Source organism: Chenopodium album, chromosome 9 (genome assembly GCF_948465745.1).
Source record: "Chenopodium album chromosome 9, dcCheAlbu1.1, whole genome shotgun sequence".
NCBI lineage: Eukaryota > Viridiplantae > Streptophyta > Magnoliopsida > Caryophyllales > Amaranthaceae > Chenopodium > Chenopodium album.
The window spans coordinates 3,382,536-3,405,213 of NC_137842.1; the positions used below are offsets into that span (position 1 = coordinate 3,382,536).

The following is a 22,678-nucleotide window of genomic DNA, read 5'->3' on the forward strand; positions in this document are numbered from 1 at the left end:
AGGCAAGATCGAGAGAAAGAAATTGGAGAATGTGAGATGAATATGGAGAATTGAGGAGAGAGAGTCAGAGAGGAGAGAGATGGAGTAGTAAACGGCTACAAAAAAGGGGGGAATAGGTGAAAACAAATAAACCCTAACTACATAAGTGTCCAGAAAAAGAAAAAATATATTCTGAAAAAACAATTAACCGGGATTTCGGGTACCCGCCAGCCAAACAGACTGACCCATGTCCCGACCCGGGAGATACACAAATTTCTCGGGTCGGGTACCCGTCCCGGAGAATTGATTTTTTTTAAAAAAATACCCGGCTATTTTGCTTCGGGTTATCGGGACATCGGGTCGGGTATTTTTGAACACCCCTACCAAATACCCATCAAAACTTTCAAATACACCAAATACTCCTGAGTTAAAGAAAAATGTCACCAAATGCCCTTAATTATTAACGGCGGTTAACACCGTTAGTCATTAATGACTAATATGCCACGTGGCAGCCTCTAATTAGTTGTTGTAATATTAGTTAATTAATTATTAAAAAAAACTTTCAAATATAAAAAAAATAACTAAAAAAAAAAAAATACCCCACCACCCAAGACCCACCCCACCACCTACGGCGCCGGCGCCGGCTGCCAGATCCCACCCCTCCCCCTGCGCCGGTGCCGGCGATGGCCAGTCCCCCTACCCTCGACACCCCCTCCCCTACCCCCAGCCCCCTCTCCCTCCGTTTCCCCTCCCCTTAAACCCCTCCCCGTCCTTCGAAAACCCCCCCTCCTTCGCGGCCGACGTCCAAACCTCCTCCCCGGCGCCGGCAAACCTTTTTCGCCCCACCCCCCACCATCCCCACCCCATTTCCAGCCTAAGCCACCACCCAAAAAAACCGAAAACCCCCAAATTGAAACCCTAGATTTCGATTTGGGGTTTTTTCGATTAAGGGGTTTTTGGGTGGTGGTTTAGGGTGGAAATGGGATGGGATGGCGGGGGGTGGGGCGAAAAAGATTCGTCGGCGCTGGGGAGGAGGTTTGGACGCCGGCCGTGAAGGAGGGGGGTTTTTCGAGGGACGGGGAGGGGAAACGGAGGGAGGGGTAGGCCGGGGGGGGGGGCTGGCCTCGCCGACGGAAAGGGACCACTGACGCCGGTTCTGGCTAGGGGTAGGGGGACCACCGGCGCCGGCGGCCGCTGGCAGGGGTTGGGGGAGGGGGTGGCTGGGGGTGGGTTAATTTTTTTTTTTTAAATATTAATTAAGTAATTAATTAAATTAATTGATTAATTATTAAAAGAGAACTAATTGCAGCATGCCACGTGGCATAATTAACCTTAATGACTAACAGTGTTAACCGCCGTTAGTCATTAAGGGCATTTGGTGACATTTTTCTTAAACTCAAGAGTATTTGGTGTATTTGAAAGTTTTGATGGGTATTTAGTGAATAAAAAAATTACTCAGGGGCATTTCATGAAATTTCCGTAAATTTTTTAGAAATTTAAACATAAAATTTAAAATTTTCACCCAAAAAATTACAAAAATACACTTTTCAGTCCATTCCGATACGGACCATAATATTCCGGTTTTTACCTAGACCGGAATCCCCAATTTGTGAGGACCGAAGACCGGACCGGAATCAACTGATCCGGTCCCGGTCGGTTTTCCGGTACATTTCTGCACACCCCTACCAAAACAGTTTGTACTTTTGTTAAATCGTTATATATAGTTTCTATTGGATTCTAACAAACAATCAATAATAATTAATACTAAAACAAAGAACCGGGTAGAACACCAAAAAAAAAAATACTAAAACAAACATAGAGGGTGACACATGTCACATACCGTCCCTCCAAAACTTCCCTTCTCTTTTTTAACTTTTTTTTTTCTTTTTTGTTTTTTTTAATTCTATAATAATATCATTCCAAATTTTTTATATTATCTTTATGACAAATATATAATCCTTTTTATTTGGTGTTTTAAATTATTCTATATACATTTACCTAAATAATTATTTAAACTCCTTTTTAATTATTATTTAATTATCTTTTTAATAGAGTATTATTAGATTTTGTAAAAAAAAAAAAAGTAACAATAAATTGATTTATATAATAAATGTTATAGAAATTACTTTAAAACATCACTTTATTATTTTATTTTTTTCAAATACCTCAGCCAACTAATATATTATTTCAATTTCAATTTAATATAACTATAAATTTAAGTTATAATTACAATTTTATTTCTGAAATTTTACTACTATACGTACATATATATTATCACAAATTAAGGATTTATAGAGTATAGTATAGGCGTAAATCTATAAACTAAAAGTTGTGTTTGACAAATGATTATAATATGGAAGATAGTATTCGTAATTTTGTGTATGTTTGCACTTTTGCTAATAGTTTTAGTGGAGAATTTAGTTTGTTGTTTGATTGATTTTTGATGTTTATTAAAAATGCATTTATTAATAAGTATTTACTAATATGGCCACTAGACCTGATCAAATCAAGTTCTGCCTGAAAAATTCTCGGATTTGGGCCGCTTAAAAAAAAAAAAAAATCAATTTATAGATAATTTTTTTGCTTTGCCTATTAATATAGATTTATGACATTATAATTTCTATATATTTGATTTGTATGTTTTATCAAATTTTATTTGTTGGATATAATTAATTTTCTTACAAAAATTAAACTTATCATGCATGGCACGGGCCTTAAGCTAGTCTTGATGTTAAAACTATGTCTTATGATTTAAACAATTTTGTTCCCATCACAATTTTAAACAATTTTAATTAGATGATGGATCATTAATATTTTCGTATTTCTATCGATTGAAACCTATACTTGCGTTAATTTTACATATTCATTTTTTTATTTTATTTTTTTATTTATAATGTGATTCCTGGTTTCGCAAAATCAATCCATATTCAATGATTCTATTGCAAAAACATTACCATTATTTTTTAGTATTAGATAAATAAATGTTGATTGCTTGCTATATTATTTGGAGGAAAATGTTGAAGTAGCTGTAAATTTGATTTTGGAGGTGAGATCGATAAATTGCATGGTGAATTGGTGATGGTTTTAGCACAATAGAAACTGGTTTTCTGATATGAAATCAATTAAATTTGCAATCTTTGTGTTTTATTTAATGTAACAGTATTCCCCCTCTCTAAGGTTCGTTAGACTTTATAGGTGACAAGTTTTTAACTCTGAAAGCCTTATGTGCCTCTTTCGAAAGAAAGGTCATGTTGGGATGTTTTTTGTAGTTTGTTGTGGCTTGTGGGGTGTTTGGTTGAAGAGAAACTCGTGGTATTCCGAATAAAAGAAGTTGCAAACCGGTGATATAATTCAAGAGGCTATGAGCATTGTGGGTGAATATGAAAAGGCAAATGCAAAACTTCCTACTCATGCACTCGGAACACTATTAAGAGCTTTTGGCTCTTCTTTCATTTTATGAGCTCTACAAAATCAATTTTGATGCGGCTATATTTGGGGATTGTATCAATTTTGATAGCTATGGACTATGGTGATGTTATGATGGCTATTTGTACACAACATACTGTATGAGGCTTTGGGGGGACTACTAGACTTAGCGTCAAGGTCCTAGCTTTTGACACCGGAACTTCAAAGTAAGAAGAATACAGACCTTGCTGATAAGTAAATAGCAAATGTCTTATCTAACAAGTGGTGGGTTTGTGGAAGAAAGGAACCATCTGATTAGGTGGGACCTGTATACCTAAGAGTTAGAATCCGACTCCTTTTGATGTATTAGATTTCCTTTAGATTTTTTTAGAGTTTCCTATATGTTTTCTAGGCCTGGGGTCTCATTATTGTGTTACTGTCAGTGCAATGTTCACTAGGGATTCTCCTTATAATCAAATTAAAGCTCTTTAAAGAATGAATGATTAATGAAATCTTAAACCTTTTACAAGTGTTGTCTTGCTTTTATGCTTATTTGTTGTTAGATCTTCATAGATATTGTGTCTTACTTGCATAATTGCTCCCCTCCAAACCAACTTGATGCACTAAGAACTCGTGGTTCGGACCAACTTGTGTCCGCCTCGAAGTATCGACCATCACAAGCCCCAACCACCCGCACTCAGTCACCCAAATAGACGTGAGTGCTCCTGAGATTTAATTGTCCGCTTATGTTGCTTTGTGCTTACAAGCCCCTCTTCCGATCAAGGCTAGCGTTCTTGCCGCCAAAGGAATAGAGCGCGCCGCACGTTTTGGGGCCCAAACTCCTAGACCGTGACACTAAGTCATAAATGTGCTTACTGGCTTACAGTAGTGTGCTATACTCTGAAGTGTAGTTTATATCCGATCAAATCTAATGTGTCATTTGCATACCTTAGGTCATGGTGGTAAATGTTGCTTACTTCGTACTTCCTCGTATTTTATTTAAATGTATCGTTAGGTTGTGTACAAAGTTTTATGCAAATGAAATAATTGAGTATTTTAATGTGTGAATGGGTTAAATTGAGAATTAAATACTTTGTATATAGATAAAAGATGAGTGGGAGAGTATTTTATTATTAACAGTGGCGGGGCTGGGCCGATGCACTGATGCAGGGTGGGCGACAGCTCAGGGCCCCAAAAATTAGTATATATACAATTTGTTTCACAAATAATCGCAAAAAGCACTAGTAATTAGTGGTTGTGTTATGCTTAAGATAATCTCAAGACCAGGTTTTTGCCTCTTGAATCTTTTTGTGATATACTTCGTATACTGTTTGAACTTGATCGCCAGCTATCAGCTAACCCAAATGTTACCCCCGAGTCCTCGACAACCAATATGTACATTAATGGAGCCTCGATTCCTCAAAATCATATAGCCTACTATATAACAAATGCAATACTGATAGATCAATCAATAAAGATTATCAGAGTGGTTTTTTTGCTCATTTCCTGTCCTTAAATTTTTAATGGAAGTACACCATATTTACAGACTAATGCTTGATAGTGCCATGTCTGAAGATACATGCGCGATGAAAAGAAACTGTAATGTGTGAAATATATTAAACGCAGGGAAATGCAGGCGATTGCTGGTGCAAGGATCAGAAGTTTCTGCGGGTGGTTCTGGTCCTTCAGGACAATACAGTATACACATTCACAACAATAGTTTATGGATAAAATAATTACAATTTTACTGATAATGAACTAATATGGAAAATTTGTTGATCATTGAAGATACAAGAGTGATTATTCATATTTACACTGTACAGGATACATATAATACAGGTATTGTCCTACAGGAGTGTAGATATTTTCTATTCAGGCAGGAGGGGCAACCGCGCAACTGGGGTACTTTCTTTGCCACCCTTTAGTGATACAGAGGTTATTACATCATCATTTGATGAACCATGTTTGGCATGTTTTGAGGAAGTTGTTTTCTTTGATTTAATTGGAAGAATTTGTAATCGAGGGTTCTGTTCTGTACCTGAGTTCTCTGCAGCCAGCTGGTAACTTTCCACAAGCTTAAGTTGCCGGGCAATTATATCTGAACGTCGAGGAAGAAGTTCTACTGCTTCCCCACCCGGAATCACAATATACTCAATCGCAAGTCGAACTTCCTATTGACAAAATCAAAGGTTAGTAAAGTCGATAAGAAATGCCTAGAACTAGAAGCCTTCAATGCCCATAGTCATGCATATACCAGGGGCAAAAACATTGATGAAATATGCAAATGAAATGACCCAACTACTTGAAGCATCCTCAAATCGATTCAATAGAAAGGTTAAAAAAACATACTTTGGTAGGAATTTCAATCAAAACATAAGTCATTTGAGTAGTAATTGGTCTCAAGTGGGTTTCATGACTTTCAGCATATCCCAATATTATTTTTTTGTCTTGGTACTGATAGGTAAAGATATTGAAAATTATTTTCCGGAAAGATTGAATTCTTGAACATACTAGTACTGCCAAAGTACAAAACTACCACATCCTCCTCCTCTAAGACTTAATTGTTGCACTATCAAGTTGAAGTCCACATTCATCACCAGCTAACAATTGAGAAATGAATTTGAATGGAATGTCGTTACCTCTAAAGCATCAAGCTCTTCTAACGAAGGTTTCCGTTCAGGTGCATCATCTTCGATTTCAATGTCAAGCACATCTTTTGAAGGAAGCTTTGACATTGGGCCAAAAGCTTCCATCCCAAGAATCATGCGAATTGCCTTTACCATTTGTGCCATGGTATTTGACTGCAGTGTCATGATGAGGAGTTAAGAGATAATTCTTGTAGCACACATTTTAAGATATTTATTGGTCAAATCAGAAAATTACCTTGATAACAAAAATAGGAACTTGGTGAAATTTAGCAACACCGCGGATCCATGGATTTTGCTTCATCTCTGAACTAGAGGCTAAGATTGCATGTGCTATTCCAATATCATCTGTAGCATCAATTACCTCCTCAAGCCCCATTACTTCTGCTACTTGTAGTAAATCAGCTTCCAATATCTAAAGCACATACATTGATTTAAGTAAGGGGACTTAACATACTTTCCCTCTAAAATATACAGGCCATATGGCATCATCGCCATCATACTCAGATAGATATCATGATTATGGTCAAAAGACTCAGAACCCATATTTACTTCAATTGCTATCTTAAATTTTTCCAGATTTGTCCATCAAACATTATTTGTGACATGTTGATCAATTCTTTGGTAGCTAATGTAAATAAATTCGCATGAACAAAAAGCATGATGTGGAACAGGATATTCTCATTTCCTTTCCGGAATGATAATCCCACTGAAATACTAATGCACATTTGTTCAGCTTGCCAAAGGAATCTATGGTGCAAAGCAGATTGGCATATAAACATTCCATTCATCTTACCTTATAAGTGTACACAAAAATCGGTAAGCTGTTCTTTCTTGGACCTTTGGTGTTTCTCCTCTTGGAAAGATGAGGTACAGCCATGTCTTCATTTTCAGACTCTATTTCAGTGCTTCTCTTAGCAGGCTTAATGAACTCAGATTCTTCTTGCTGCTGCTTTTCAGGAACCTTGGCCAAATTATCAGAGCTTTTCACCTCAGGTTCCACCTGACGGATTTCAAATAGAGGGGATTTTCCTATTACATCAAGAATAAACATAAGTAAGCACCTCAAATCCTGAAGCAAAGACTTTGATGTTAATCTATTTTAATAAATTTATATATGATACCAGCAAGTATAGCATCGACTGTTGCATCTAATCTGTGATGGACACGACATTCAGTTCTAGAAATCATTTCAACAGCACATGTAAAAGTGGGAGGTCCCTTTCTCTCAAGAACTGTCTTCTGCACTTTTCTTCGCCTTGCTTCTTCATCACCCAAGGTAACACTCTACCAAATAAATAACAATTCAAAGGCAACCAAACATCAGTTATTGTTCATTAAAATTTATGACTATGAAATGCAAAACAATAGGGTTAAGAATTTTAGTGATGTACCTCTATACCACCAACCAGCAGCTGAAGAGAAGGATTTTTCATTATATTATCTATGGTCATGCCGTGAGCAGTCCCAACAAGTTGTACTCCCCTTTGAGCAATGGTACTGGCAGCCAAAGCTTCAAGCTCTGTTCCGATTTCATCAATAATTATTGTCTCAGGCATGTGATTTTCAACAGCCTCAATCATCACCTACACGATTTTTAGAAAGAGAGGAAATTAGAGACTAAGATTAAAAGTTATATCGATAATCTCTTGTTTATTAAATTAACAGTGAAGCAATGTGTAATACTCACGTTATGCTGCATATCGACATTAGGCACCTGCATCCTCCTTGCACGACCAATACCTGAATGTGGAACATCACCATCACCTCCAATTTCATTCGACGTGTCCACAATTACCACTCGCTTGTTGTGCTCATCTGCTAGTGTTCTTGCAATTTCTCTGGAAGAAAAACAACTTAGTTTTCATTCTTCTGTTTTATTTATTTATTTATTATTTACAGGAAGTAATTTGATGACCTCTGAAGTCTAGGTCCAGGGTTCAAGCATTGGTACCACCTCTCTTTCTCTCTTCTCTCTAAAAAGTAATTTGATGACTATAATGTAGTCAAACATATAATTTGCAATAAGTAAATTTTACATTTTCCATTTCCTCACTTTATTTAGGCATAGAAAATGCATTTACATGACTACACTTAGCAGGAAGGAATAATGCTGACCACCTAAGAAAAGCAAAGCAAAGAAAGCTTTTGAAGCTTCTAGAGCAAAACATGCAAAGATCTGAGCTTTTATGTCAAAAAAAAAATTGATACTTGTATTGATCAATGGACAATTTTGATAACAAGCTACTAACCATAGAAACATTTTAAAGGATCTACCTGATCAAGGTGGTTTTGCCAACTCCAGGCGGTCCTATAACCAAGATAGAACCTCCCCCCTCAATCAAATCATGGATGATCTCGGCACTCCCAGAAACTGCTCTACCCACCCGACAAGTAAGCCCAATTATTTGCAACTTACGATTCCGAATGGCACTTATACGATGCAGTGAACGATCAATTCCTGATCGATTGTCATCTGAAAAATCACCCACCTGAACAATGCAGCTAATTCACATAAAAAAAAAAAAAAAAAACAATCCGATTTCCACCACACCAAACACCCTGCTAATTTAAAAGCCTTCAAATCTAGCTGTTATCACACAAAAACATACCAATAACAGCAAAGTTTCAGACACATTAATAGAACATAACCATACACCCTTGGTGGAATCATATTCCATTAAATTCCTTCTTCAAGTTTAATATAGATTACATTAATTACATAAACAAATAACCGATTTGTTTGAATTAATGGCACCTCATGTAATGATCATTTGGAAGAAGCAAAATTCTCCTATCCCATCATTTTATCAACAAACAGATCAAACACTACTTCATGCTAACCAATAACATAATCACATTTTATAGAATTAGAAATGAACCAGCTATTTGTATAAAACTATATGCATAAAATTCAATCAAACTACTACCTTAGAAATAGCATGCTGCAAATCCTCAAGCTTGACAGGATCCTGAGAAATGACCCAATCACCAGAAGGAAACCGCGCCAAAGGTTTCCTTCCAAAATCAAGAACAATTTCAATCAAATCCCCAATCTCATCATGACAAGACAAGGAGTTTCTCATCCTAAAAGGAACCAATTCAAGAAACAACTCCAGCTCTGAAGCTGATTCTTCCACTCTATGATTACTAAAGTTAGAATTTGTTGTTGTTGGAGTTAGAACAAGGGAATTTGGGGTTAACCCATTTCCGGGAAACAGCCTGTCTGCCGGTCGGCGGATCTCCGGCGAACGGTTGGATGACACGGCGGATCTAGACGGAGCAATTCCTTTACGCCCACCACCTGTTCGACGAAATGCCGCAGAGACAGGGGATAGAAAGTTAGCATTGTTTAAGTAAGAAAAGGTTGATTTTTGGGTTTGATTTACTGATTGCCATGAAGTTTGAAGATCAACCAGCTCAAACCCATAATTTAATGCTTTCATATCTTTCTGGGTTTTTTTTTTTTTTTGTAAAAAAAAATAATAATAATAAAATTGTTAGAAAATATTGAAAAAGAATAGTTCTTTACTTGAGTTTTATGGTTTTTTTGGCAACCCAGAAATCAAATTTTGAGGAGAGAGAAAATTAAAAAATAAAAATGGAAGATTCGTAAGAATCTCCTTGTGATTGGAGAAGAAGTGGGGTCAACTGAAGTTGTCATCCTGAAAAACACTCTAAAGAGAAGACACGTGGAGGCTTTGTTCCACACAAGCTCAAAAGTAGAAATTGAGTAATCCAAAAGACTAAAATCGGTATTTTCTTTAACTACCTGCCTAATTTGAGAAAAATGAAAAGTAATTACGTACACTTAACTAATTTAATTATGTGAGTGTGATTCTCTTTACACTCCAAGTCTCCAACCTTTTTGGATTCAAACATGAGGCATTGGAGCACTTATTGATTTTTTTTTTTTTTTTTTTTTTTTGGAAGAAGGCTCATTTTGATTAGGACAATTTAATCAGAAAATTGGTATATTATCAGCAGTATTATACAAGTATAAGTTTATGTCCTATTATACCATATAGGAAATTGAATAATTCAATATTGTTTTTAGCTAAATGCATGAGAGATTGAGAGGTTAGTAACCTATTTATCATATATACACTCGGGTATTTCTCATTTAGATGATTAATATTCATTCAATTATCAAATGAAAAACAAAAGCTAATCTTGGGTTAGTTGGGTGCACCGTACACCCGAATGTATATAAAAAAAAATCGTAAAATATAAAGATTACATGTGGAATAGGATAAATTATAGTTTAAGCTGTAAAAAGATATGAGTACAAGCAAAGCAAGCATTCTATGATGGCTTCCTTAAAAATCAAAACCCACTCAACTCACAATATTTAGAAAGAGTGAGCAAATTTTACTGGTAGTATTTCTTTTGGCCAAAAAAAAAGGAAGCAACCAAAATCTGATAACAGACCTTTTAGAATTCATGTGGAGATATTCGGCCTGTAACAGAAATGCTTCTGAGCAACCATATGAGCAGCTAAAAATGACTGGCATCTGCTTCGTATCATTTTATTTAACCAAACTTTCGAAGAGATCATCACAGCGAACAAAATCATTCGTGGACAGCACAACTGCTTGAGTTGCTTGATCATCAGCAATCTTTCGAGTCAATCGAGTCGTCATTTTTGTAAGCATCTTCCTCACTTCATTGAACTTCACAACCATCTTCAGAGGGCTTTCTGCACTATGTTTATACTTGGTAGGACAAAATGAACTGAAGCTCATTCAAAATTGGTACTCTTTTGGCCAAAAAATAAAAAACAAACAAACACTTTTTGAACAGAGCCTTTGCCCAATTCACAAGTTTCAGCAACCTTCCACACAATATTTGTGACAAAGAAAGAGAAAGAAGCCCAGGTCTAATGGGCTGTGTCACGTCAAAGGTAAAGAGCGCGATAACTAACATATGAACATCAAAATTATGCCTTTACTTGCTGCTTAAAAAATCAAAAATTATTTACGTGTGAAAGAAAAGGAGAGGGAGGCCCAAATAGGCAGATAGCGAGATTAGTCATGATATTGGCACAGATAGGAATACAAAAACTTTGAACATACGACAAAAGAAAATATAATATCACTTGCTAGAGTAGTTGCTACACAAACTGAAATCTTGTTACAAAACTGTAGTGATTTTGGTAAAGATTGCAGAAGCTAACTCAACAGCACACCTCTGCTTTCTATCCTCATTACTGTAATCTGAAAAAACTCACCCCACTCATCTTTCTAATGGCAATACAACACAATAAGGTTATGAGCTTCCAACTATGTCAACATGCTCCAATAAAAAGATTCAAGGGAAGAATTGCTAATTGCCTGTATTTAAGTTGATATTTGCTTATCCAAGACCAAATCAAAACTGATCTGCAGCAGATTGTCACTCTTTCCACATATCTGCCAACTCATCACGCTCCATTGGGTTTGACAACTCATGCATTTTCCTCCTAGTCTTTGCTTTAACCTTCTTAACGTATTTGCCAGCCTTCTTTTTCTTTTGCAGAGACCGTATCTACAAGGACAAAAGACATCATCAAATCTCAGGAAAACACGTGTAAATGGGAGGCATCCAAGAGTCTAATTATTTGCTTGATTTTGTAATGAATTGCAAGTATGGTTTACAAGAACAAATAAAAGATATCAAGGTCAAAGAAAATAGTGGCTATTAATCATCTACCTGATTCGGTGAAATATAGAAGGGATTCTCATACAAAGTTGGACCGCCAAAGCTTCCACCGAATATTTTGATGGGATTTAAACAGAACCTTGGGCCAACCTACCAATTAACCAAGCCAAAAATTAATCACACAGTCATGAAAAGAGAGTATCTAATCAACAAAGTAGTTCAGAAGTTCAACCTCTGTAAGGGTCATCTTGTCCAAGCCACCTCTGTCCATTTTAGTTGGTTCATTATGCGGAACAGTAATCTGTTGAGAAAGAGGAGAATTTCAACAAAAGAAAAAACATAGTTATTCAAGTGAAACAGAGCACAAAATGACATTGAAAGCACACTCGAAGTTATTCAAGTGATTATTGAGGTAGAAATCAGATGTTAAGAATATCAGTCACCAGGAAGTATATTCAAATTTTTCATTAAACTAAATTAGCCTACAGTTACACAAAACATATTCACTCTTCGATTTCAATGCAAAAAGCTGGCCGTAGCATATCACAAGTCCAAATGAAAATTCATCTATATGCATTGGACAATATAAGTTTGTAGCAAAGACTCGCTAATTATGCGCTACTATACAGCGAGTGCAGAGAGAACACTACCCGGATCATCAATGCAGCAGAAGTAACAAAATGAGTTCAATCGTTTTACTAAGTCGTACAAATGCAACAGCTACAAATTAACAATAACCATCACAATTGCTGGACCAAGTTACAAAGGAATCATTTGTGCCCTTGTTTAATGATAATCCATATTAAAGCATAACCAAGAAGTATGATAGTCATTCGTAGATAATTATGTTATACGAACCTGATAGTTTCTAAACCAGATATGATCATCAACAATTGAAAAGGCAAAGACATGATCATGAAAAGGCTTTGATTTCCTGTGATCCTTTGGAATCTGGAATATCTGAAATGAAGGAAGAAATTAATTAGCAAAGGCAATATAGTGATGAAGTACCCAAGGTATACAAATGTAAGAATGCTTATCATCATTAAACAGCAATTGCACAACAAACCAGCAGTAATATACAAGTATTGATTATTAGATTAGCTGGCCAAAAGATTGCAAGAGAGTAATTGAACCACATGTAACATCCCACTAGTTACAGAGAGAAATACAAAATCACACGCACATACATTATTACAAACACGCCTAGACTACCAGTCAAAGCAGGTACACAAATGGTTTTTTTTTTAAAAAAGGAACGGTTTTCTGCCTTGTCTGTCTCAAATTTAGCATGCTAACAAAGGTCATATACCTTTGAGCAGGCTATAAAGGCTATATAATCACCTTTACAATTATTATAACAACTCTGCAAGATATTTTATTTGACAAAAATGAAAAAAAAAAATAAAGTGATACTGGGAAGAATATCTGATATAAGGTTGTCCTCATGAAAGCAAGGACATAAAATATTAAAGTACGTAGATAATATGAAACCAATAGTTCAACAAAAGATACATTAATTCAACATTAATGAAAAACCTTTTTATCATCTTTAACAGACAGGCAGACACATTTACTAGAAGTCTAGAACCGTATATATGGGTTGAACAAATCAAGATACCTGCAACATCAACTCCTTCAAAAGCATCCAGTGTGACTCCTTGTCAAAATTAGCTGAGAATGTCAATAAAGGACGTGAACCTTTCAAATGGTTCCCAGTGAGCTTTAATTCTTCCATTGTATGCACTGAGCAGAAAAATGAAATTAATTCATTAGGATAATCCCAACCATTCTCTACTAACATAACAGCAAGGATAGCAAATAGAACTAACATGTGGACTTGGGATTGACAGCATACCGCTTTAACTGTAGCATATAATACGAATCTTACAAGCACATTGAAAACTATTCAATTAAAATTACCTGCATTAACCAAAAATTTAACTGATGGACCATCTGGACTCTTGGCCATCCACAAGTAAAGATCTTTATGTTTTCTGCACTGGCAGATATAACAGAGAACCACCAATCAGTAAGGGAACCAAAAATAAATAAATAAATAAATTTGAATAAATTTCTTTAGCAAATTGGCTTAGATTTCATGGTTGCATGGCCAGATTAGCATCAAACCAATATTTTTACAACAGATGGTAAATAACTTGTAATATCAAAATGTGCATGTTTTTACAAAATTTTCATTTTTAATGGATTATTACAGCTGAAAAGAGAAACCAGAAGCATAATGAGACATTTTTTAAATCCCTAATGGAATTAATACAAGCCAAAAAGAAACAGATGGTTTCAAAATATGATACATACAGATGAACTAAGAAGATAGTAGTCCATATACTTGCAGAATTTTCTTTATATTTTTGTTACATTTTAAGTCACCATAATTACTTGAGTGATGGAACATTAGAAGTTTGCAGCTTTTTTAATACTCCCTCCATCCTTTAGTTTGTCCCATTGTATTCCTTGGGGTCAAAATTCTAAATCTTAGACCACGAATTCTCACTAATTAATAAGAAATAATATGGTCACGTGAGATCTTGTTAGATTCATTACATTGTTTACTTTAAATAAAATCATATGTTTATGATTCAAGATTGGAGGTATTCATGTTTTAAGTCTCGAAGATAGTGAACAGCCAAATGGGGCAAACAGGTAGAGACAGAGGGAGTGACAGTATCGTCTCTTAATCCCTAGTGAACAAGACTTTAGATGAATAAAAAGAGATATAAGAAAAAGCCAATGTTTCATATTAAGCGAACAACTGAATTTGGTAAATCAGCAAAGTCATATAGGCCACACTGTGAATCTTGGGATCATAGTTGGCTATATAATAACAGTATTGAAATCAAATTATGCCTCCAAAACATACTCCTACAGTCCTACATCCAACAAGAAGCCTAAGCAATAAGGAAGCTCTTTCAATATGATAATGCACCACACGAATTATACCTTCCATCCTACATAGTATATGATTTTATTCCGTCCTAATAGGCTGATATCAATTCTGAAAATCATGGACAGCTTAAAATTCTAGGATCAAAGCCATACAATAATTTAAGATTATTACACACCTATCATTGATAGTTTTGCATTTCTACCAGGCCCGGCCCTTAACCAGTGCAGGGTGGGCGGTGGCACAGGGCCCAACTTTGTTTGAGGGCATCTGAGCAACTATGTTTATATAATATTTGCAGCGAATTGATGTCAATAGATAAACTTTGGGTCAGTGGTGTAAGCAGCTCATCCACTTAGAGGAGGTCGTGAGATCGAATCTGAACACAACCTCCATTTTTTCTTTTTTCCGCTTTGTTATTTTAAAATTTAAATAAGGTAATTAATCAATTTCTGAAGCAAAAATGCTATTAATTGAGTACAACTTTGTTGAAAAAAAACTATACAAAAGTGCTATCATTCGTTTTTCCTATAATCCAATGATGTGTCCATTTACCTAATATGAAGTATCCATTACCCAAAATTGTTGCATTTATACGAGGGTTCAAACTTAATCGGATGACATATTTATAAGCCATTAGCTTACTATATCATTTCATTAACAAAAGGGCCTCCATAATCATTGGGGTGGCTCTGATTTCTACAATTTCCATCACATGTTCTTATGCATTAAAATAAAAATAATCATTGACGGCTTCGGTTCCGCACAAATTTCAATCAAATAATTTACGTTACCAATTTCAATTCTGCAATATACACAGCACACTAATGTACACTCAAATACTGATAGCTAATAATACCTCAAAAAACATGCAGGAAGAGCAGTTCTTGAGCTCAACAAGCTCATTCAAAGTGGCACCTTTACTCTCCTTCGATTCGACCTTACTATCCCTTTTCGAATGCGGCAAAAGCGACGCCACATTCAACATCAAATGCCGATACCTAATAATTCAACAATCAAACAACCTTAACCAACAATTTCCCCCAAAAATCAAACAAATTTTATCAACAAAACACAAAACAAAAAACCTAAATTCCTTTCACAAAATTTCAATCAAATACCTGAAATTAATCCGACGAGAACAAGTAATAAGAACCTTCTCTTTGTTACGGAAAACAGGAACATGAACAGCGTCACCATTTTCTCTCTCCTCACCATCTTCCTCCTGAGGTTTGGTCTTCCACCCTAACAAAGTCCTCTTCGGCCGCTCTGGTGCGACGGCGTTCTTCTTCGCTTCTGCCTCTGCGGCTGCTGCTGCGGCATCAGCTTGGGTTTCGGAATGCTTTCTCTTCTTACCCATCTGCAATTTCTTAGAGCTTTTTCTCTCTCCTTTAATGGAGTTTTTGAGGTATAGTTAGGGTTTTGCTAAAACCCTAATTTTGATTTGCAGAATTTGGTGACGAGGGTTTTACGAAGTAAGATGAAAGAAATATCAGATATGGAATTGGGTTGTAATGGGCTATTGTAAGAAATTAAGGGCTACTGGGCCTTTTAGCTTGTAAACTTTTTTTTTTTCTTTGCAAAAACTAATTACTACTTCTCGTAATGTAGTTATTGTTTGTATTTTTCCACGGTTTTTATGAAATAGAAAGAGAAAATAGATGGAGTACGTTAATAAAAGTAAAAAGTACAATTATAGACAAAAATTAGAGAGTAAAAGTGGAGTCCAATAAATAAAGTTAGAGAGACAAAAGGTATAGCTTATGGCATGTGCAAAATTCAAGGATAATTTAGAAAGTACAATAAATAAAGTTTAAAAAGTGAGGGTATAATAGTCTTTACATATCATCTAAATATAGATTCAGGCATAATATTTTGGATCTCCAAAATAGGAAAACATGAACTATATTATGAGACGGGGGGAGTATTCCCCCCCCCCCCCCCCCCTTAAAAAAAGGCAACAATAAGTTAAGCACACACAATTTCTTTTTTCTTTTTATATTTTATGTGGTCGGGGTTACTCGGTCAGGAGTTACTTGAGGGATTACTCGGTCAAGAGTAGCTCTAGTAACCCTTAACAGAGTAACTTGAGCAACTCTTACTAATTATGGTTATCATAGATTCATAGAGTAGTTCTTACTGATAATGGATGTGTAATGGAATAAAAGGTTTATATGTTAGAAAGATTTTAAAGGACATGAGTTGAATGAATTGGACATAACTACTTAAGCATCTGGAATCCTCCATTTCCAATTGTAATATAGTGAACTAGATGAAGCCCGTGCGATGCACGATTTGTTTGATTTTTTTTTATTATTATTATTATGCTTTTTTTTTTTTGTATTTATGAGCTAAAATTTGTTATATATTTAGATAAAACTAGGCGGACCCGCGCGCGCTACGCGCGCGATGCTAGTGTGAAGCGTCGTATGTTTTTCTTGTATATAATGAGACAATGTGGGGCTTTTACGTGTTAGTTTTTCGAATTTGTGTTGAGTTTAGATTAAAAATCTGTGTGGCCGTTTTAAATAAGTAATAATAATGATGTTTTGTGTGAAGTGAAAAGGTGATTTGGTTGAATGGACTTTGATATATTATTTGATTTATAATTGTTTGTTTTATTTAGAAAAAATTATAGCAAGATTGTATATTTTTATTTGTCATTGTGGTATGGGCCAATGTTTGGGCTTTTGCAAATTTGGAAGGTAAATTTTGAGATGAATTGCAAAGAGTGTGGTTGCCAATTGTAATGTAAGGAAGTAATCATTGTTATTTTAGTCAATTTCTGTATTTTAGTTTCGTAGGTACTAAATCATTGTTATTTTAGTCAATTTCTGTATTTGAATCAGGTGTAGACTTAAATACAGAAAGCTACGAGACGTATGCCAAATTTGTTGTTATCTAATTCTAGTCAATTTGTTGTTATCATTTTTTTTTTTCATATTTGGAGTTATATAAACTATATATTATAAACATATATTTTTTTGTGATAAATTTATAGGTATGCCTTTAACAAAGTATTTGGTCGGATAGGTGTTTTTGCATACCATAAATGTAGTGGAGACTATTGTTGTCATTATAAAAAAAAAACAATTATATATATCTTATATGATATACATTATGTTACGATAATATTGGTAAAAAAGCCATTTAATTACACTATGATTTTATATATGATATACGATATGTTAGACTATTTATTTTAAGTGACACAAAGTGAAGTAGTTTTGTTTTTAAAAAATAAGCCTTTTATTGTTATGGAAAGGAGTTTTTTAAAAAAAATGAGTGCTTTAAAGTTGCTGGGGAAATTATAATTTGTTTAAATATAGTTTTGTTTTTGATTTTTCTATGCGCTAAATTTATTGTAACAATTTTTAAAATCGTTGGAATTGAATTATTTATATGTAAAGTTATAATCCGAATGTATTCTCGTACACGTGGGTTGTATGAAATAGTGCAACTTATTTTGTGCTTCTGCATGTTATGATAGACAAATGAAAAGACATGTTAGGAAGAGTGAGTGATGGTTTGCAGGAAGAATTGGAAGAGTCGTCATTATCTTCATATATCCCCAAATTCATTTTCCTCTCTGTGAAAGTTGAAAAGGTTTTCTTTCCTCTTTTATTTTCTTTCTTTCATCCTCAATTGAAAATTAAGTTTTACAATGGCTGGAAATGGCGATAATGATACGATCTTTGATGATTGGTACCGTAATTTTCTGCTGAAGCGCAAAGATAGTCTCCGTGGTCAGTATGTGGCTTGGGCGGAAATTCGAGCACAAGCGTCAAAGAAGATGGATGAAATGTTGGATGCTACGAAAGATTGTGATGCACAGATAGCCAAGTGTGATGAGGTTGCTCGAAAGAAAAGCAAGGCTGAAGAGGCAAAACTCGGAAGTAAGGGTAAGGAACCTGAACTCGGAAGCAACTACGATACTCCAATTAAAGTCGATACTGACAGTGATACTGATGAAGAGCCTGTGAGAATGAGAAGGATTGAAGGGGTTTAAGGTGAGCCATCTAAGTTTAGGGGTCAATGTAGCGGCACAAAGTTGGTGTTTGGTGCTGGGTTTGAATCAGGGGATGCTGATATGGATATCAGCGATAATGAAAGCATGGTGAAGCATGTGATTGATGTTACGGTTGCTGTACTTGTTGAACCAGCAGAAGATGAGCCTGCTGTTGGGGGCGAGGGTGCTGGTGCAGGGCAGCAGGGGCAGCAACAGGTGCAAGCAAACGAGGAACATGAGTCTGAAGAGGAGTAAGAAGATGAAGAGGGAGAAGCTGAGGAGCAGGGCAATTCATCGGACTCTACTGACAGTTATGGAAGCGATGATGGATATTACGGTTTTGATTCCGATTAAGCATTTTTAGTTATTTTTAAAAGTACTTTGGCTAGGTTGATATGAATGTAGGGGTTTTAAAATCTGTAAAGACAATGTTACTTGTTTTTAATTTTGATTAAGTATTCTAGCATGTTTGATTTTATGATCGTGGTGGATCATAAGTATTTTGGCTGAATATTTGTTAATATTAGAATGTATGCTTTTGGTTGCTAATCTTTGAATTTTTAATTTTTTTGTTCCTCATTTTTGCTATTTAGTTTTTGTTATTTAGTGTGAGTGACTGTGATTACTTGTTTGTGTCTAGGTGTTATTAAACAATGCAATATTGGGTGTTATATGTTAGGCAAAGGTTTGTGGGTTGGCTTTGATTCAGCCTGAAAATAGGAAACACTGGCTGAAGTTTTATTGCAGAGTGTCCTTTTCATATGCAAGTATTTCAGAAGAAATGTCATTGTTTGTTCTATAGCTCTTGTTATCTCAATGGATTATTTATGTTTAGTCAAAAATCTTTCAAGTTGTATGATTTGAATTCTTATACAACATTTGTGTCTAGAGATGTCTTCTTCTTTGAGAATACTTTTCCTTATAAGTCTGAAAAACAAGATATTCTTATGTGTCCTGTTCTTGCTCATATTGTTGATTTTGGTTTTGAGAGTGTGACTTCGCCTTCTGTCACATCTCAAGTTTCACAAAATTCTTTTCATGCTGATCTTGAGATCAATAATAATCATTCTCCTATCATACACAGTTTTATGCCTGATTCAGCAATCTTGAGATCTTGAGATAATGCTGCTTCTTATGAGTCAGTTTCCTTGAATTCTCATCCTGTTATCATTCATCAAAATGTTCAGAGATCATCCTTTGAACAAAAAGGTAATATTACTACAAAGATGTGATCTCATTCTCACTGATAAATAACACTCACATGAAAATTATAACTGAACAACAATTCTGAACACATATCTTATCAAGTAAAGCCGATATTGGTGCTTTTCAAAATTTTAAAAGGGAGAACACAGTCCTAAGGTAATTCTGTTGTCAACTGTTTCTTTTTCTTCTGTATCTCCAATAAGTTTCTCCCCAGCATAATTTGAGGCAAAGGATTAAGTGTTTAAATTCAGAAAATAATTCAAAATCAGTTGAGATTGTTTGGATTACTGAGAGACAATCAGTGTAAGCATTACCATTTTGATTGGGACTGTAAGAAGAATTTGGATTAGTAGTTACTTATGAAGGAGACTTAACAAAGATTGATAGAAGATGGGTCTCTAATAAGGAAATTATGGATTAGTAGCTAGTTTGATATTATAGGTTTCTGTCTTTATTAATATATATAATTATCTATGGTTAGAATAAGCATTTAGTGTCAGTTTGAGCTATTAGTTGGTTCTAATTGCTTACACTTTGGTTTTTAGAAAGTTCTATGTAAATAGCTTATATTTTAAAAGATGCTTATGTGATTAACTTACTTAGTAGTCTTTTGAGGTATAAATATTGAAATGTTGCATGAATCAAGATTAAATTATAGTGGCATAATAATATCCTTTTGGCAATGGTATTATTTTCTGGTCTTTGCATTGTTTATGATTAATTGCATGCTAGATTTTATATTGCATCAGTGTTGTTTTAGTTTGCATGTGAGCAGAGGAGTGAGTCTTGAATCTGAATAAGGAAAAGTCCATTCATTATATAAGTGAGGAGGTTTATTATTCCCTATCATTCTTTTTTTATAAATTATAGGTTTCTTAGTCTTGTTTATTTTTCAATTGTTAGTGTATTTGCTTTGCTGCCATAACTATTAATCTTCATAGTCTGGCATTAGTTTACATTGAACATGGGGAGAAATGGCAGTGATTGTCTAGTTGGTGAAGATCGCGATGTCCAAGCTAGGCTTCTGGGCTTACAACTTAGGGAAGCTAAGCTAAAGGGCAAGCTATCTAATGCACGGGCTGTTCGAGTTCATGCTGAGAAAAGAATAGGCAAGCTAAAAAGAAAGTTGAATAAATTATCAGATGAGATTTCGGAGATCAGGAACTCTGGCACAGGGAAGAGGCTCATGAAGAGCAGTACAAGCTCTGACAATAATTGTCTGCCTGTTGTGCAATTAAGCAAAGCACAAATGCACAAAATTGAAGGTGTTGAAAATGTTATGGTAACTAATGATAGCCAAGATGATATGTTAGTTGAGAAAGATGAAGAAAGTGAAGCTGTCAAGGGGCATTGGTGGTGGCCAGGGGTAATGAGATAGGCAGAGCTTTTGATGGAGGAGACTAAGCAAGCGCACTTTGCTAATATGTTGCAGTATTAGTAGTTTCTGTTAGAAGTTGGTTGTAATAACTAAGCTGTCTAGGTGTATGAAATGTAAGCTTGTTTTAAAGTGTATGTGCTGTATTGAATGGTCTAGTTGTGCAATATATGTTTAGAAATGCTAATGTGCATTTTAAATTCAGATTCATGTTTAATATGTCGCAACCAGGTAGCAGCTTTGCAGCCACTGCCTCTGTATCTGTAGGCATTGTTGCTGCATATACACCCAAGATTGTAGAGCTAACAAGTGATGCTACACATGCATATATTGGCACAAGAGCTAGCAACAAATAAGCAAAGAGATAATATTAGCATTTCCAAAAACACCATATTTTCATATTTCATAGAATAATAAATCTTTATACGCTACGTACATGCTTATCTAGCACATTTACAAAACATAAACCCTTAATAGATTAGCTATAGATTATCACTATACTTAGCAGATTAATTATAATCCTTTACAGACTTTAAATCTGCTAAGACTTCTAAACCTGGTCCAAAAATATGATCAAATATGCTTTCTCCATTGGCTTTGCATTACACTGCTGAATTCCATTGACTGGTAACTCTTGATTGTGTATTCCATCTACGATTTGTATATTATATTCTATTATGGCACTCTGAAATTTTGCAAATATACCATGCTTTCATATTGATTAGATAATTTTGCTTACACATTTGTCAGGACCCTAGGTACATGCTTAATTAGTATATTTACTAACACTAACCATTAATAGAATAACCATAAACTATCACTTACAAAAAAAACTCCTAACAAAGTTTAAATCTGCTACCACTTCTAAAATTTGTCCAAAAAACACCACACCATTAACAAACAAAAAACAACAATGGTGTCTAATTCTCTGAGACAATTTTTAATCAGGAATTTTCATAGCAAACATTGAAGAGTCTTCACTTGTTTCTTGATTTGCTTGCTGATAATTCCCAGAATCTGCTCCAGTATCATCACCATCATCATCAGTATCATATTGATTGCTCTCTGACTCCAATGGATCATCAGATTCTATAGCAGCTTTTTCTTCACTCTGAGTTTCAGACTCAGAATTCACATCACTTTCAGAATTTGTATCGGTCTCACTTTCCTTGGTCTTCTCTTCTTCTTCAGTATCTTCAGCTTCCTCTTCTGACTCGCTTTTTTTTACCCTTCCATCTTCTTCAGTGCCTTTTTTCTCTTGAGCATCCTCCTCATGCCCTTGTGCTTCACCTCCGTCATTTGGATGCCTTTCAATGTCATTACTCTCTGATTCAACAATTATGACAGGCCAATCTCCACAACCATTTTTCTCAATTTCTCTTTTCCTTTTCTTGCTTGATTCACCTTTTTCGTTTTCTTTTTTCCCTACTTTTGAAATTCCTTGTTCTAGAAATTGTAGATGACTGTTCATCTTCTCCGTCATCTCCGACACATATGCACGAAAGCTTGCGAAA

The 22,678-nt window shown here is 35.2% G+C and overlaps 2 protein-coding genes across 2 annotated transcripts; both read right to left on the bottom strand.

The window, feature by feature from the left end:
• Window positions 1-5,104: 5,104 nt before the first annotated feature.
• LOC145558264 (protein SEEDLING PLASTID DEVELOPMENT 1-like) lies at window positions 5,105-9,612 on the bottom strand. Its single transcript, XM_081619453.1, has 9 exons — window positions 8,960-9,612; window positions 8,307-8,521; window positions 7,720-7,870; window positions 7,424-7,615; window positions 7,154-7,316; window positions 6,826-7,061; window positions 6,268-6,444; window positions 6,024-6,185; window positions 5,105-5,555 (listed from the first exon to the last, which is right to left on the bottom strand). The coding sequence occupies exons 1-9, from the start codon at window positions 9,473-9,475 to the stop codon at window positions 5,253-5,255; spliced, it is 2,115 nt and encodes a 704-aa protein (XP_081475579.1). The 5' UTR covers window positions 9,476-9,612; the 3' UTR covers window positions 5,105-5,252.
• A 1,489-nt stretch (window positions 9,613-11,101) lies between these two features.
• On the bottom strand, window positions 11,102-16,070 carry LOC145558265 (ribosome biogenesis protein BRX1 homolog 1-like). The gene is made up of 8 exons (XM_081619454.1): window positions 15,696-16,070; window positions 15,434-15,575; window positions 13,593-13,671; window positions 13,291-13,415; window positions 12,528-12,629; window positions 11,902-11,970; window positions 11,721-11,819; window positions 11,102-11,555 (listed from the first exon to the last, which is right to left on the bottom strand). The coding sequence occupies exons 1-8, from the start codon at window positions 15,932-15,934 to the stop codon at window positions 11,424-11,426; spliced, it is 987 nt and encodes a 328-aa protein (XP_081475580.1). The 5' UTR covers window positions 15,935-16,070; the 3' UTR covers window positions 11,102-11,423.
• Between the last annotated feature and the right edge of the window lie 6,608 nt (window positions 16,071-22,678).

Bases quoted from the DNA above. Each gene is read 5' to 3' on its own strand.
- LOC145558264 (XM_081619453.1), bottom strand. From the start codon at position 9,475: ATGAAAGCATTAAATTATGGGTTTGAGCTGGTTGATCTTCAAACTTCA. The intron at 7,317-7,423 runs GTACATCACTAA...TTTATTTGGTAG, and splicing joins TGCTGGTTGGTGGTATAGAG to AGTGTTACCTTGGGTGATGA. The intron at 5,556-6,023 runs GTAACGACATTC...TTTTGTCAATAG, and splicing joins AAGAGCTTGATGCTTTAGAG to GAAGTTCGACTTGCGATTGA.
- LOC145558265 (XM_081619454.1), bottom strand. From the start codon at position 15,934: ATGGGTAAGAAGAGAAAGCATTCCGAAACCCAAGCTGATGCCGCAGCA. The intron at 13,672-15,433 runs GTATTATTAGCT...TATATCTGCCAG, and splicing joins CTTCCTGCATGTTTTTTGAG to TGCAGAAAACATAAAGATCT. The intron at 11,820-11,901 runs GTTGAACTTCTG...GTTAATTGGTAG, and splicing joins ACAAGATGACCCTTACAGAG to GTTGGCCCAAGGTTCTGTTT.